The sequence below is a fragment of the Ursus maritimus genome, unplaced genomic scaffold, assembly GCF_017311325.1.
Source record: "Ursus maritimus isolate PB19 unplaced genomic scaffold, ASM1731132v1 scaffold_24, whole genome shotgun sequence".
In the NCBI taxonomy this organism is placed as follows: domain Eukaryota; kingdom Metazoa; phylum Chordata; class Mammalia; order Carnivora; family Ursidae; genus Ursus; species Ursus maritimus.
This window is the reverse complement of record NW_024424897.1, coordinates 31,632,369-31,645,358: the sequence shown is the minus strand read 5'-3', so window position 1 is coordinate 31,645,358 and position 12,990 is coordinate 31,632,369. Positions and strand designations below refer to the sequence as shown.

Here is a 12,990-nt window from a genome sequence, read left to right as displayed (position 1 = left end):
CCCCCCCCCCCCCCCCCCCCGTTCTACACAGCCGCAGGTGAGCCGAGGCAGACGAGGCTTCAGGTTGTATTTAGACAGGAAAGGAGGGGAGAGGGAGAGGGGAGCAAGGCGGTGACCAAAGCCTTCCCCTAACATTATGGCTTGCACAGGGGGAAGAAAGGAGAAATTCTGAACTTGATTCAGATTTTACTACTTCCTAGTTATGTGGCCTTGAGAGAATGACTAGATGTCTCTGAGCTTATTTCCGCATCTATAAAAACAGCTGTAATAGTTGCTTCTCAAGGTCCTTGGCAGAACAAAATGATTAATAGCCATGAAAATTCCTGGCAAAGTGGCTACATTTTCTTCTTTCCTGGGATACATTTTTCTTCTTTCCTGGGATTTTTGTGTGCCCTCAGGAAACAGCCCAGGCCGTCACCAGTTTACTCCACCTGTTCCCGCCTCTTGGGCTCTTTGCCTTTCTGCACTTAGAGCTAGGGCCTATTCCTATGTCCCCGGAATTGAGTCTTCCTCCTTGAACTCGCCAGGGTAGTGGGGACTGGAGCAGTTCTTCCCTGCCCTTTGAATCTACTGTTTTCTCCCCCTGGAAAGCTCTAATCTGCTTTGTCCACTCCCGTGTCCAGGTCCTGGCTGTGCTGGGAACCTACAGCTAGAGGCCCTATGGTGGCGGGCGAAGACGTGGCAGGATGGCCAAAGGGTGGTCCCAGGGAGGCTTGACTGCATCGAGCTCAGCCTCGCATGCTTCTGAACCACAGCACATGGGGTAGACGTTTCCAGCCAGAAAGGCTGCACCAAGGGTCTTCTCTGAAAGCTGCCCCCGCCCCCCGCCAGCAGCACCCCCAGGCCAAGCCCCTCACCTGGGAGGCCGTGGTCCCGGCTGCGCTGCATGTTGAGAGCTGCCAGGTCCAGCCCGATCCTTCTCACTTGCTGGAACAGCCGGTCCCGCAGCTCATCCACTAGCATGGAGTCCTGACGGTTCAGCTTGGCAGGGGTGGCCATGAGGCCTCGGAGGATGGGGTCTATGCCACCTGGTGGCGGGGAATGTGAGCAGCACAGGTTGGCTCAGCCTCTGGGGAGCCCCTGGGTCATCACGGGACGCCACGCTAGCTCAGCGCTGGACAAGCCAGAGGCTTATATCCTGTCGTGTTTGTATCAGGAAGCAAAGGCCTGGGTAGACTTGAGGGGAGCTGGGGCTGGCAAGGAAAGCAGTCACCCCCGCTTCTTAAAGAAGGAGCAGAAGGCAACCTCCTGCTAGGCCCACAAGCCCACAGTCTGACCTGAGGCTCCTCCCTTGGGAAATCCTCTGATCCCTGAGGGCATGGGAGGCGCAGGCCTGAGGGTCTTGGTGCGCCTGCCTTGCAGTGCCCCGGGGAGATGATCAGCAGTGGCCTGAGCGGCAGCCCGGCCTCCTGGCACTAAGCTTGGCCCCACTCCCGCTCCCATCCGCTTTTAAAGCCTGGTCACCTTCATGCACGACTCGCCAGCTGGCGAAGAAGCTGGTGCTAAGCGGGACACGCGAGTTGGGTGCTGAGGCCCGGTACTGGCTGTCCAAGCGGAACAAGAAGGGCTGGAGCATGGTGTGGCCAAAGCGGAAGGCCAGGGTGAAGACGTTGGCCACACGAGGGTCCACGTTGGAGCAATACCCCCGGTAGGGCCCTAGGGTTCTCCTCGCCCGGGCCTCGCCCAGAACCAGGGGCAGAAAGTCTCGGTAGGTAATGATCTACAAGAGAAGGCAGGAGGAACGTTACCTTAGCGGCCGCCGCCCCCTTCCCTTGCCTTTGGACAAAACCTTTGCTTTCCGAAGGGCTGCTCAGAATACCAATTCTTTATTGCCATCGTGTCAAATGTGGAAATACACATTTCGCTGTTGGCTGATGAAGATCCCAAAGCCCAGAGAACGGGGTGACAAGGAGAGTGTCACACAGCGAGTTAGTGGCAGAGTTTGGGGTACAGGCCAGATCTCAGGTACACTCTCTATCACCCCAATCTAGCTGACTTGAGGCATAGCCCCAAAGAATGTATTAAGGAAAAGGAGCCGCTCTCTCAAATGGTGTCTCATGCCAGATTGTCTTCTAGGCTCCCTACCTGGACCATGGCCCCCACGATCTTCCGGGCCTCCTGGTACAGCTTGTCTCCAGTCCACTGGGGATTCAGATGCTTCAGCTCTGTAGCCAGCCGGTTGTGCTCCCGCATAAAGAGGGTGTGCATAGCCGCCAGTTTGGGGGTTTCCGATGATCGGGAATCACCTTGACAACCGCAAGTTCAGAGTCACCACAGCCCTTCCCAGAGAAACGACTTTCTGCTAAGGCAGACAGCTCTGGGGACTAGAACGAGGTGGCAGCACTTGGGGCCCCGGGCCGAGCTCCGGGCCCTCACCGGACCTCCATCTCCTCAGCTGTGCTATGAGGCTCCTCATGGACTGCCACCCTCCGCCCCCACACAGTGGGTCAGGAGTGGGAGGCAGTGGGGTCTCTGATCCCTGAGTTACTGAAACAGGGTCAGGCAAGGTGGGAAAGCACAGGGCGGCCAGTCTTGGGCCTAACGATTCTATCCTACAAGTGACCAGGTCCACAGCTGGTGGAGGGACCCAGATGACTCTGGGAACCTTGACTTTGGGACTGCGAGCCCACCTGTCCCGTGAACTGCAGCCAGTTCTCCACCAAGAGCTAGCCCTTTCCCTAGCCGTGGACTTGGGATCTGGCTGCTCATCCCCACGGAGCCCAGGGGAAAGAGAGAGAGGGTCGGGCAGAGCCCGTTCCTGGAGCCGGCGCTTCTCCTGCAGGCCCGGCAGGAAAGCAAACTCCTGAAGGGGGGCCCTACACACGGTCACTTGCTGGCTTTGAACAAAACCCTCTTGCACCAGGTCTTATTTAATCTACAGTTCAGTCGACCGCGGGGGGCTGACCTGCCAGGAAGCAGGGGATGCGCGCTGTGCGGTTGGTGAGGAGGCAGGGGTCGTCACGCAGGGTGTCGAAGGGCAGCAGGGCCCGGCCGTTGTCCCTGAAGCGGGTGTTGACGGCCAGCAGCCCCAGGAAGTTGGTCCGGTTGCGGAGCCGCAGGGCGAGGGAGACCTCGCTGCCGTACACCATGCTGGCGTCCACGAAGGAGGTGAGCGCGTTGAGCTGGTTTCGGACTTTGTTCCTGTTCTGGGGGCATGCGGGTGCCGAGCGGAAGAAGGGGATGCAGTCACGCTGGTTCCTGATGCGGGGGTCATTGGGCGGGATCTGAGGGGGAAGTGGAGCCAGTGACGTGGGGCCCCTCAAGAGCAAGCTCCCTCCTCTGATCATTCAAAACCTCGCTTGAAACTCCCCTCCTCTAGGAAGCCCTCCTCCATGCACCCAGACTCTTGCGGCTCACCAGGTCAATCTGAGCCTCCTTAGCACTTTTTTTTTTTAAGATTTTATTTTATTTATTTATTTGACAGAGAGAGAGAGAGACAGCCAGGGAGAGAGGGAACACAAGCAGGGGGAGTGGGAGAGGAAGAAGCAGGCTCCCAGCGTGGGAGCCTGATGTGGGGCTCGATCCCAGAATGCCCGGATCACGCACTGAGCCAAAGGCAGACGCCTAATGACTGAGCCACCCAGGCGCCCCCTTAGCACTTTGTATCATAGAGTCATGGAAGGATCCTCATTTTACAGATGGGGAAACTGAGGCTCAGAGACAGGAAGTGACACCTCGCTAGCAGGAGAGGAAGGATTAAGACCTAATTCTCCTGACATTTGGGCCTGTGCTCCTCTCATTCCATCGAATTCTACAGGCATTTCCTAAGCGCCCTTCTATGCCGGGTGCCCCGGTGACCAACAAAGGTCAACAAAACCCAGCACAGCTTGCAGGAAGCTGGCGCTCAGTGCAAACGGGTACACACATAGAGACTGTAACTCTGAACTGAGGTGCTATTTGCTATGCTTGATTTAACAGCCAAAAGCAAAAGGTGCTCTAGGATAATATGGGACAATCCCCCCGAGGACGTGTCCCTGCCCCGGAACTTGAGGAGTGGGGAAGGCTGCACAAGCAAGGGGCCAGCCACGAGCCCTTCACGTGTCATGCTCCACAAATGTCGCCCTACCTGTTAGGGGTGAATGAATGGGGAGGGTATGCCCACGCGTCCCCCCGCTCTTGCCCCAGAGAGGCTCTGCTCCCTGGAGTCCGTCTTTCCTTCCCTAATGTTCCACACCATGCTTGCCTTTCAGCCTAAAGGATAGCGCCCTGCTCACAACACCATCCCAGGAACTGGTGAGAGCTGCAGGGCCCTTGGACCTCTTCAGGAAGGAGAGAAGGGCAAGAGCTAAGAGTCCCTAAAGGCTCTCAAAAGCAGCAGCCCAGAGGCTTCCCCTGTCAGGATCAGACCTCTGGGTCAAGGCTGGTCTCCACTGCGTCCTCCTCCGTGAAGTCTGCACTAAACGTACTGGCAGACTGCCCCGCCCCCACCCCACCCCGCAAGCACGCACAGAACTAGGGGTCTGTACAGGGACGGGCCCCTTGCCTTTGTCTGATACCCCAGCATCACAGACAGCTCCTTAAGGAGGGTGCTTTAGTCTTACAGACCCCCACCCCCAGCTCTTGGCCTGGGGCCCGGAGGGCTGACTGGGGTACCTTGATGGGGAAGCAGGGGGGCAGCTGGGCGCAGGTCTTCTCGCAGTCCACGCCCGCAGTGAAGGCCACTCTGGCTGGGGACTCAGGGGAGAAGTCCAAGTCGTGGTCAATGAACTGGCCCCACTGCATGAACATAAGGGCCCTGCCCCGGTCGGAGGTCAGCCTCTCACTGGGGAAGCGCACAATCTGGTTCGAGACCGCTCGGACCTGGTGGGGAGAGAGATCAGTGTGGGGCATCCCGGGCCAGCTCGGCAGATTGCCCCCGCTGGCGTGAACACGGTCTCTCCTCTCCTGCCCTCCCCTCCCCAGCCCTACTTTGTCCCACCCTCTGCTGGCTGTCATGCCTACAAGGATGGCCTCTGGTGCGGCTCCTGAGGATTCCAGGAGTAGAGAAGGGGAGAGGCCAGGCTGGCTGAGACCCCACCAGCTCTTCCAAAGAGGTAAATAGATCGAATCAATAGACCAGTTTATAGACTAATGGGTACCTAGATGACAGAAGTGACCGAGAGATGCGTGAACCAGTTGGTAGGGCTGGATAATAAGTATAGAGAGAATTGTATAGATAGATGGAAGAAGAATTAATAAATAGATATTGGTAGAAGAGTAGGTGACTGTCATACTGACATGAATAGACAATTGATAAGCTGATCGATGTGAAATCATTTAGAGCAATAGACACAGGTAGAATAAGACATACAGCTCTTTACATTCAGCTAGACACTTCGATACTAATTCTTCGAGAAAAAGCAATACTATAATGCCTAGCATTCCTAGATCCCATCCTGTGTAGGTGTTTATACTAAGGACCTTATAATTCACACACCAGCAATAGGAGGTGGGTTTTACTGCCATTTTACAGATGAGGAAACTGAGACTCGGCTGTGCGACTTGCTCAGAGTCACCTCGCCGGCCAGCGGCAGAGCCTGGGTGCCCACTGGCTCTGGGCTGTGCTCTTGCTCCCCGTGTTTCGAAGCACCCTCCAGACTCAGCTGCTACTCACAAGAGGGAGGAGGAAACCATTGCGCCTCCTGTTGGGCGTCCAGCCGAAGGGGAGTGACAGCCTGTCCTCGTACTCAGCTGGCAGCCAGCGGGCCAGGGCCTGGTTGGAGGCCCCCAGCCAGGGTCTTCTCCTGCAGCAGTCAGCAGCTCGGGTCAGGAGGAGTTCCGGGCCCAGAGGGGTGGGGTGGGGGAGGGAGGTGCCCTCGGGTCAGGTGCGGCCCCGGGCACCCACCTGTTGTTGCATCTCCCGGTGATGGTTCGATACTTGTTGCTGCACTTCTCCTCCTGGTCCTGGACAGCACAGCCACTGGCCTGGGACAGCAGCCGCAGCTGGGGTTCTGTCAGCACATCTGGGGGTGGGACAGGTGGGCAGGGTCCTGGGTCCAGGGTCCTGGCTCCTTCCTGACCGGGGCCGTTCCATACCTCGCATCCCTCGACCCTCTTCCCTCCCAACAGCCCAGGCTGTCTGCCCTGCCTTCCCAGGTCAGAGCAGGCCCTGGGGCTCGGGGGGGAGCCCAGTACCAGTGACGTTGAAGGAGCTGGAGCCCTGGGATTGCAGCTTCCCCTCCAGCAACTCCAAGGCCACATGCATGTAATCAGCTGCCCGAACCGCTGTCCTGGTGGCTGCTAGCGGCTGTTTGAAGTAGGACAGGAGGTCCATGGGGCTGGCCAGGCCACTGCGGAGGCGCTCCTTGATGCTGCAAGAGGGGAGCAAGGGCTGGAGAAGGGAAGCAGGGCCCCTCAGCAGAGCCCCCCAGCAGAGCCCCAGCCCGGTGGTGGACGGTCAGGGCAGCGTGAACCAACAGGGTGGGTGGAAGGGAGGATCTCTACCAGCACGGTGCTGCCCCAAGGTGCCCGGGGGCAGGGTGATGGCTGACATGACCGTGGCTGGAGCCAACCCACCTCATCGACCCTTCCAGACCCACCTCCGCTGAGTCTGATTGTAGGCGGCATCCACCAGCAACTTGGCCTCCGTTATGCAATCCCGAAGGACTGAGGTCTCCACTGCCGCAGGGGGTGCTGTTCAGAGGGAAGGGGACTCAGGGTCCAGGGGAGCCACGGGCTCCCCCCAGACCCAGGCCCCTCCCCCTCCATTGCCGTCCTCCTTGGCTGTGCAAAGGTATATTACCGGGGCCAGTGCCCTCACAGGCTGGGGCTAGGATGAGCGTGGAGAGGACCCCTGCCAGGGCCAGGAACAGCTTCATCTCTGCAGTGAGGCCCCCGGCCACAGCGGGGCAAGGGATCGACACCCACGTGCTGCACACAGGTGGGTCCCCTGTGCCCTTCTCACCTGGAGGTGCCCAAGCTGGCCTCTCACCTCCTCTTTTCTGGAAGTAGCTGGGAAGGGACTTTTATATCCTGTCTGAGGGTGAGGGAGGGGAAGTCCAGCCTCCTGAGGTGGGGCCCTGGAACTTCCCTCTCATTTTCAGGGGAGTCATGAGACTGAAGCACCCCACCCACCCTCTTGGCTACTGAGTTCACGGATGTATTTCCCCCCAGGCTCAGGGCAGTGCCTGGAACACAGATATTGCTCGGTGAGTATTTGCTGGAAGATTGAGGAGCAGTGTGCCTCAGAAGAAGACTGGGCCTGGGCCTGCCTCTTACTAGTCGTATAGTCTTGGGCAAGTCACTGTCCCTCTCCAAGCCTCAGTTTCCACATCCCTAAAATGGGACTTGGACCAGATGGTCGGAAAGGCTCCTCTCCTCCCCTGAACTGGGGAGAGACAGGTCTGCCTTACACTTGTATCTTCCCAGACGCCTCAGCACAAGGTGGGGCATTCAGTAGGTGCTCAATAAATGTGCATTGAGTGCATGGATGATTTCAGGTCAGTGATTCTGCCCCTCTCCTTATTCCTTTCCCTGCCAGTATCTCTAAGATGAGGGAGAGGACCAGGCGTTGGCCGAGGCAGGGCTGAGTCATGAAAATTAAGGGGCTGCCTCAGGGGGCCACTGGGGACCCGGTGAGATGTCGCAGGGAAAGCGCCAGCAGAGGGATGGTAGCAGGCCGCCACGCAGGTGGAGGGCTGCCCCGGGCTCAGTGCCTCTGGCCGGGTTTCCTCAGTGTGCCTCGGTGGCAGGCTCACGCCCAGGCAGGGCGCCTGGGTGTGGATCGGCTCAGTCGCTACCTGTGCGAGCCTGGCTGGGCCTCCGTGTCCACATGGGAAGGGTAGAAGGCCCTCGAGGTCCACGCCTTCGCTCCCAGGGTGTCGCCCGCTCTGGGCCTCCGGGCCTCGGCTCCAGCCATCCCAGTCCTGCCACGGAGCAGGTGCGGGCTGCTGCTGAGCTCCGGAATCCTCACCCCACCCCGTCCCGTCCCGGCCCCCGCGGCCCACAGCCTGCCAGTCCTTGCTCCCACTCCAGGCCGTCCCTTCCTTGGTGCCCAGCCACACCTGCTCCGAGCCCCCGTGTACCCCACCTCCCACCCCTGCGCCCCGGCCGCGGCGGTTGCCCTTGAGACACCCCTTCAGCAATATCTTTCACAAGCTCCAGTTGAAGGCCTGGGCCCTACTGATCTTATCTCCCTTTCCTCAGCTGGTGCCCCTCTCCCGTGACAAGGCAGCCTAGACGGAAAGTCATGGGGTCGTGGCTAAAAGCACATGGAGCTCCTGTTGGTGACCCCCTGAATGGCTTGGGGTACATCACGCTGCTCCTCGGGCCTCAGCTTCCATGCCTGTGAGATGGGGACAGTGAGCCTCGGGAAGGAGAGATTTTAAAATCATAGAGCGCTCCTCAAATGTGCCTCAGCTCCCCTGCCCTCAGGGAGCCAGTTGCCACAGAAGACAGGCGGCCAGGGTGGGGTGTAGGTACCCCAGGTTGCCCTCTCTCCAGGATCCCCCCTAAAGAGGACTCGGAGTGAGTTCCGCTCTCCCCCCAGAGAGGACTCTAATTCTTCAGCAGTAGTGAGCTGTTCCAGGGTCCGGCACAGCCGTGGGCTGCCATGGCCTGGGAGAAGCTCCAAACAGAACCTGGACCCTAGACCCAGCCCTGCCGCGTTGGCTGGTCTCTGGGAGATCTGGCCCATCGACTGCTGGAGGGGGTGATGAGAGGCGAGCAGATGGGAAGGGACCACCAAGGAGCCCTGCACAAGTGGTCCCAGGAGGGCAGGTTCCCAGGGGGCGTGGCCAGGCAGACCTTCAGGCAGGGAGACCCAAGGAAAACTAGGTCTACCCTGTGGTTGTCCTGCCCCTTCAGCCTGTGTTGTGCTGCCCTCTGGCAGGACCCTGCCTCTAAGCTCCAGACGCCCAACCCTCCACGGACAAGCACTCTCACAGCCCTGCTGTCTGCTTCCAGGCCTCTCTGAGTCTGCAGGAAGGCTCCCTCTGACAACCACAGCACAGCGCACTTGGGCCAGCTGCTCAACCCCTGGGCTGGCTTCTTCGCTGTCAGATGGAGGCCATGACTGTGTCTACCCGAAGGGAAGCCATGTGAAACGCCACCGCGGTGCCTGGCACACAGCAGGCGCTCAGTAATGCTGAGTAGGCCTTGTCGTTCTGCCTCCACGTTGCTTCCTGTAGCGAGCTCCCTCCAGGCTGTCCCACAAGCGGAGCAACTACCTTCAGGGTGAAGGCAGGAGGCAGTGAATATAAGGGCTCCGTGGCCCATCCAGGCCAGGGCACTGGAAGGAAGGGAGGGAGGGAGGGAGGCCTCTTAAGTTAGGTTTGTTCAGATGCCGGTTCTCTGGGCCCGCCTCCTCCCAGCAGAGTGGGCATTCCAGCTGCCAGGGCCCGGGCCCCTGGAAACCGGGTGGACTGACAGTGACAGAGGGAGAAGCCCTCCAGGGGCTCCCCAGTTTGGGGACCTGCACCCCTCTCCTGCTGTGACCTTCCCTGGGAGGCAGGCTGGGCCCTGGGGGGTCCTTGCCGGGTCACACAGGGGTTTGCTTTGACGTGTGCTGTTTTCTGCGGCCAGGAAGGAACACACCCAGAGACCAGAAGAGGGGTAGGGGCTGGGGCCCTGAGCCCCAAACACTCGTCCCAGGGGCTTTTCACGAGGCCCATTGGGACCTCAGCAAAGGGATTTTAGATTTTCCTTGAGGCTAAGTGTTGCCCAGTGGCAACCTAGAGTATCTGATACTGGGAGCAGACTGTTTTTTGATAGCCTTTCCTTTACACAACAAAATTATTTCCAGTAATCTTCATTAAACGAAACAGGTAATGGTTAGAAAAGAAATGTGTGGACGTCCTCTTATTAAAGTTTGTATGTGGAATCATACCAGTAAAGAAATAAAAATAAAATATTAAAATATACAAAGGGAAAGAGTATTGGATTAATATTTTTTAATTAAGCAACTGTGTTTTAAATAAAGGGGCAGAACTACCTACATACCTGTGGTTTCCGTCTGTAGGAAAGGAAACAGTTTCTGTTTTCTTGATTCATTTTTTAGTTTTAAAATAAACAACTTGAAATTTTAAAAGAAGAATCAATTTCTGGGGCACCTGGGTGGCTCAGTCAGTTAAGCGTCTGCCTTGGGCTCAGGTCATGACCCAGGGTCCTGGGATCGAGCCCTTCCTGCTCAGCGGGGAGCCTGCTTCTCCCTCTCCCTCTGCTGCTCCCCCTGCTTGTGCGCGCTCTCTGTCTCTCTGTCAAATGAATAAATAAAATCTTAAGAAATAAATAAATAAAAGCAAGAATATGCAGCCCCAGGGGGGTTGGGAGGCGCCAAGTGCAGCCAAAGCCAGCACCGTGGCTTTGAACCACGCAGCCCAGGGTGCCCTGCAGAGCAGAGCGAGAATTCTCCTACACAACCTGCAGGGAGAATTCGGTGCTGTTAAAGGATAAGGAGTAAGGATGCGTTCATCCGAGGCTTACAGGCTTACGAAGCTTACGTGTATTGCTATTAAAGCAACAGTAACTCGCAATTGTTTAGAATTGAGAGGACAGAAGACATCTTTGGGGAGCAGCGTGCATCGTGACTGCTTAGCATCACTTAAGCAAGGCGATCTTCAGGAGCAGCCCGACCCTTTGTCTGCGTTATTAGGACTTTTACATTTCCTACAGACAGTGCACCCCTTCTTTCCCGCACGGAGGTGACCGCGTCCTCTGCCGTGTCCTTTGTACTGGTGCTTTGCCCCTTCCACTTGCCCTTGATAAAAGACAAGTCAGGAGGCCGTCAAGTCCCTCCTCACACACTCCAACTTTGGGTGCCTGGGAGAGCGCAGAGGGGGAGCATGGGGCTCTGAGCACCTGGGGGTGGGGAAGGGCTGCTTATGGGCTGTACTGGGGATGAGCCTGGTCCTTTCCAGGATTCTAGTGGGCAGCATCGTGGTCTCTGAGAGCCTGCACAGCAGCCCAAATCCTTCCATGTTTCCTGGCCTTGCAGAACCTCTCCAGCCTCCACTCACCCCTCCCCACCTGCTCACTACACTCCAGCCTTGATCTCCCTGATGCTTTCTGGAAGCACAATGTTCAGCCTCACCTCCGGGTCTTTGTAATGTTCCCTTTGCCCGACAAACTTCTACTCAACTGCACAACCCAGCTGAGAAATCACCTCCTCCAGGAAGCTTTCCTTCATCCCTTTCCTGTTCATCCCCCAACACAGTCTGGGTTATACCAGCAGAGCACTGATGCTTTTCTCAGCACATATCAGGCCATTCCAAAGGCGCACTGTGTCACCACGTCCAACTCCTGGACTGGCCCGGAGTCCTTTGGGGACCCCAGGCCTGATCTTGTTTACAGCTGTGTACCTAGCACCTTGCACTGGCCGCGCCCATGGCCAGTGCTCAGAAATGTTTGTGGAACATGAGTGAACCGGCTTAACTCCGTGAGTATGCACACCCCCTTCCACCCTGGACAGGAGGACATGCCCCTTTCCCCACCGAGCTGGGATCCCCTCTTCCTTCTCCAGGTGGCAGTCTGGCACCCCCAGGATCTTGACCCTGATAGGCCAGGTAGGCGGGGTGTGGCAGGGGTTGGGGAACCGCCATGGTGATGATGTAGAGGCTTGAGCGGGCACTAGGTGCACCCCGTGACTATCCCCAGTGTGAGGCTGCGAGGCCAGGAGCCTGCGCTGGGGGCAGTTGGAGTGGGTACTGCCTAAGGGATGTGAGGACGGACAGTCAGCTGAGCATGGAGGCCTCTTGCTGAGAATATCAGAGGGGGATGCCCCCCAGGGCTGGGTGTTTGGGAAGCTGGGCTGCCTGCCAGGCGCGGGTGAGTTCTCTCCATCTGTGGAGTCCAGAGCTTGCTGCTGGGGATGGGCCAGGCTCTTACAGGCTGTGGCCCGCTTGGACCTCAGACGCTGGGGAGTCTTGCAGGAGAGCTCTTCCTCTGAAAGGGAAATGGGCACAATGAGAGTCCAGGACTGAGCCACACAGGAGGGAAGGATTTTTTGAGACCCACCAAAAAGACAGCCTGGGGTGACGGGAGGAGATGGGGCTGGTGGAGACTGGGAAAAAGGGGGCCAGAGCAAGGGTAGGGGTGCCTGTGGGTCAACCCCTCAATGGCTCTCCCTCCCTCCCTGGTGGCCGTGGGAGTATGAGGCCCTGGGGCACTTGGCACCGCTGGTCCCATAAGCATTCCGTCCCCTCTGCTGGCTCGTCTTGGCCCTCCATACAGCGTCTCTTAAGGAAAGGAGCTCTCGGACTCACACAGTCAGGTTCCTGCCCCCTGCCCCCTCCCCTCTCCTCCGAGCCTCCATCTCCTCTCTATTCCTTGCCTTCTAAACCCACTGGCTTTCAGCTCCTACAACAGGCCTGTGTCCGCCTAGTGTGGGTTTCAACCATGAAGGCCCTTCTCCGTTTGTGCCTGGTGATCCCTACGGACCCTCCAGGCCCCACCTACAGGGAGCCTCTCCTGCCGCAGCCCCACCGGCCAGGACTCAGACGGCTGCGTTTTCCTGTTTCCTGCTCTTACAGCTCCTTTCATAGCACTTAACACCATTGTGACCATGCATGTAGTTTTGTGGTTGGATCTGATGAAGCTCCACCCCCCGGAGGTCTGTACTCGCCTGTTCTAACGCTCACCGTAGCCGCAGAAGCGAGCACGAGGGGCTCACCGTAGCCGCAGCAGCGAGCTCGAGGGCTGGTAGAGCCGTAACAAGGCTTTGTGGAACGGAGGCACATGCTGTGACCTCGCCCGCCACGGCTCTTGGGCGAGGAAGGGGATTTGTGCCTTTTCATCATTTAGGACCTGGTGCCCCTGGTCAGCGGCATTGATCTCCCTGGGCTGGGCCAGCTCTGGGTGAGCGGATGCTGTGGTAGGCCCGGCCCTGCCAGGTTGAGGCCCAGACCCTGGACCACAAGGGAGCCTTCCCTCCCTGGCTTCTTTTAGCTGCAATAGCCTAGAATCTTCCCGCCTGCCCTCCCCTGGCCATCTCGAAACCTCAAGATTCTGCAACTACTTTCATAAGAACCGTCCTCCAGCCACGGTGGGGCTGCTGGCCACAGGCACGATTGGATC

At 58.1% G+C, this 12,990-nt stretch overlaps 1 protein-coding gene across 1 annotated transcript in view; it reads right to left on the bottom strand.

Annotated features, from left to right (window-relative positions):
* The window catches only part of EPX (eosinophil peroxidase), a 15,795-nt gene extending 3,142 nt beyond the window's left edge, over window positions 1-12,653 (bottom strand). The window contains exons 1-14 of the mRNA XM_040639826.1: window positions 12,587-12,653; window positions 11,803-11,859; window positions 11,409-11,625; window positions 7,719-7,844; window positions 6,722-6,930; window positions 6,519-6,612; window positions 6,115-6,290; window positions 5,825-5,942; window positions 5,594-5,723; window positions 4,594-4,800; window positions 2,906-3,224; window positions 2,086-2,246; window positions 1,465-1,720; window positions 858-1,028 (exon numbers count right to left, since the gene is read on the bottom strand). Of these exons, the coding sequence (XP_040495760.1) occupies window positions 858-1,028; window positions 1,465-1,720; window positions 2,086-2,246; window positions 2,906-3,224; window positions 4,594-4,800; window positions 5,594-5,723; window positions 5,825-5,942; window positions 6,115-6,290; window positions 6,519-6,612; window positions 6,722-6,930; window positions 7,719-7,844; window positions 11,409-11,625; window positions 11,803-11,859; window positions 12,587-12,653 (2,308 nt within the window). The remainder of the gene's footprint in view (window positions 1-857; window positions 1,029-1,464; window positions 1,721-2,085; window positions 2,247-2,905; window positions 3,225-4,593; window positions 4,801-5,593; window positions 5,724-5,824; window positions 5,943-6,114; window positions 6,291-6,518; window positions 6,613-6,721; window positions 6,931-7,718; window positions 7,845-11,408; window positions 11,626-11,802; window positions 11,860-12,586) is intronic.
* Window positions 12,654-12,990: the final 337 nt, after the last annotated feature.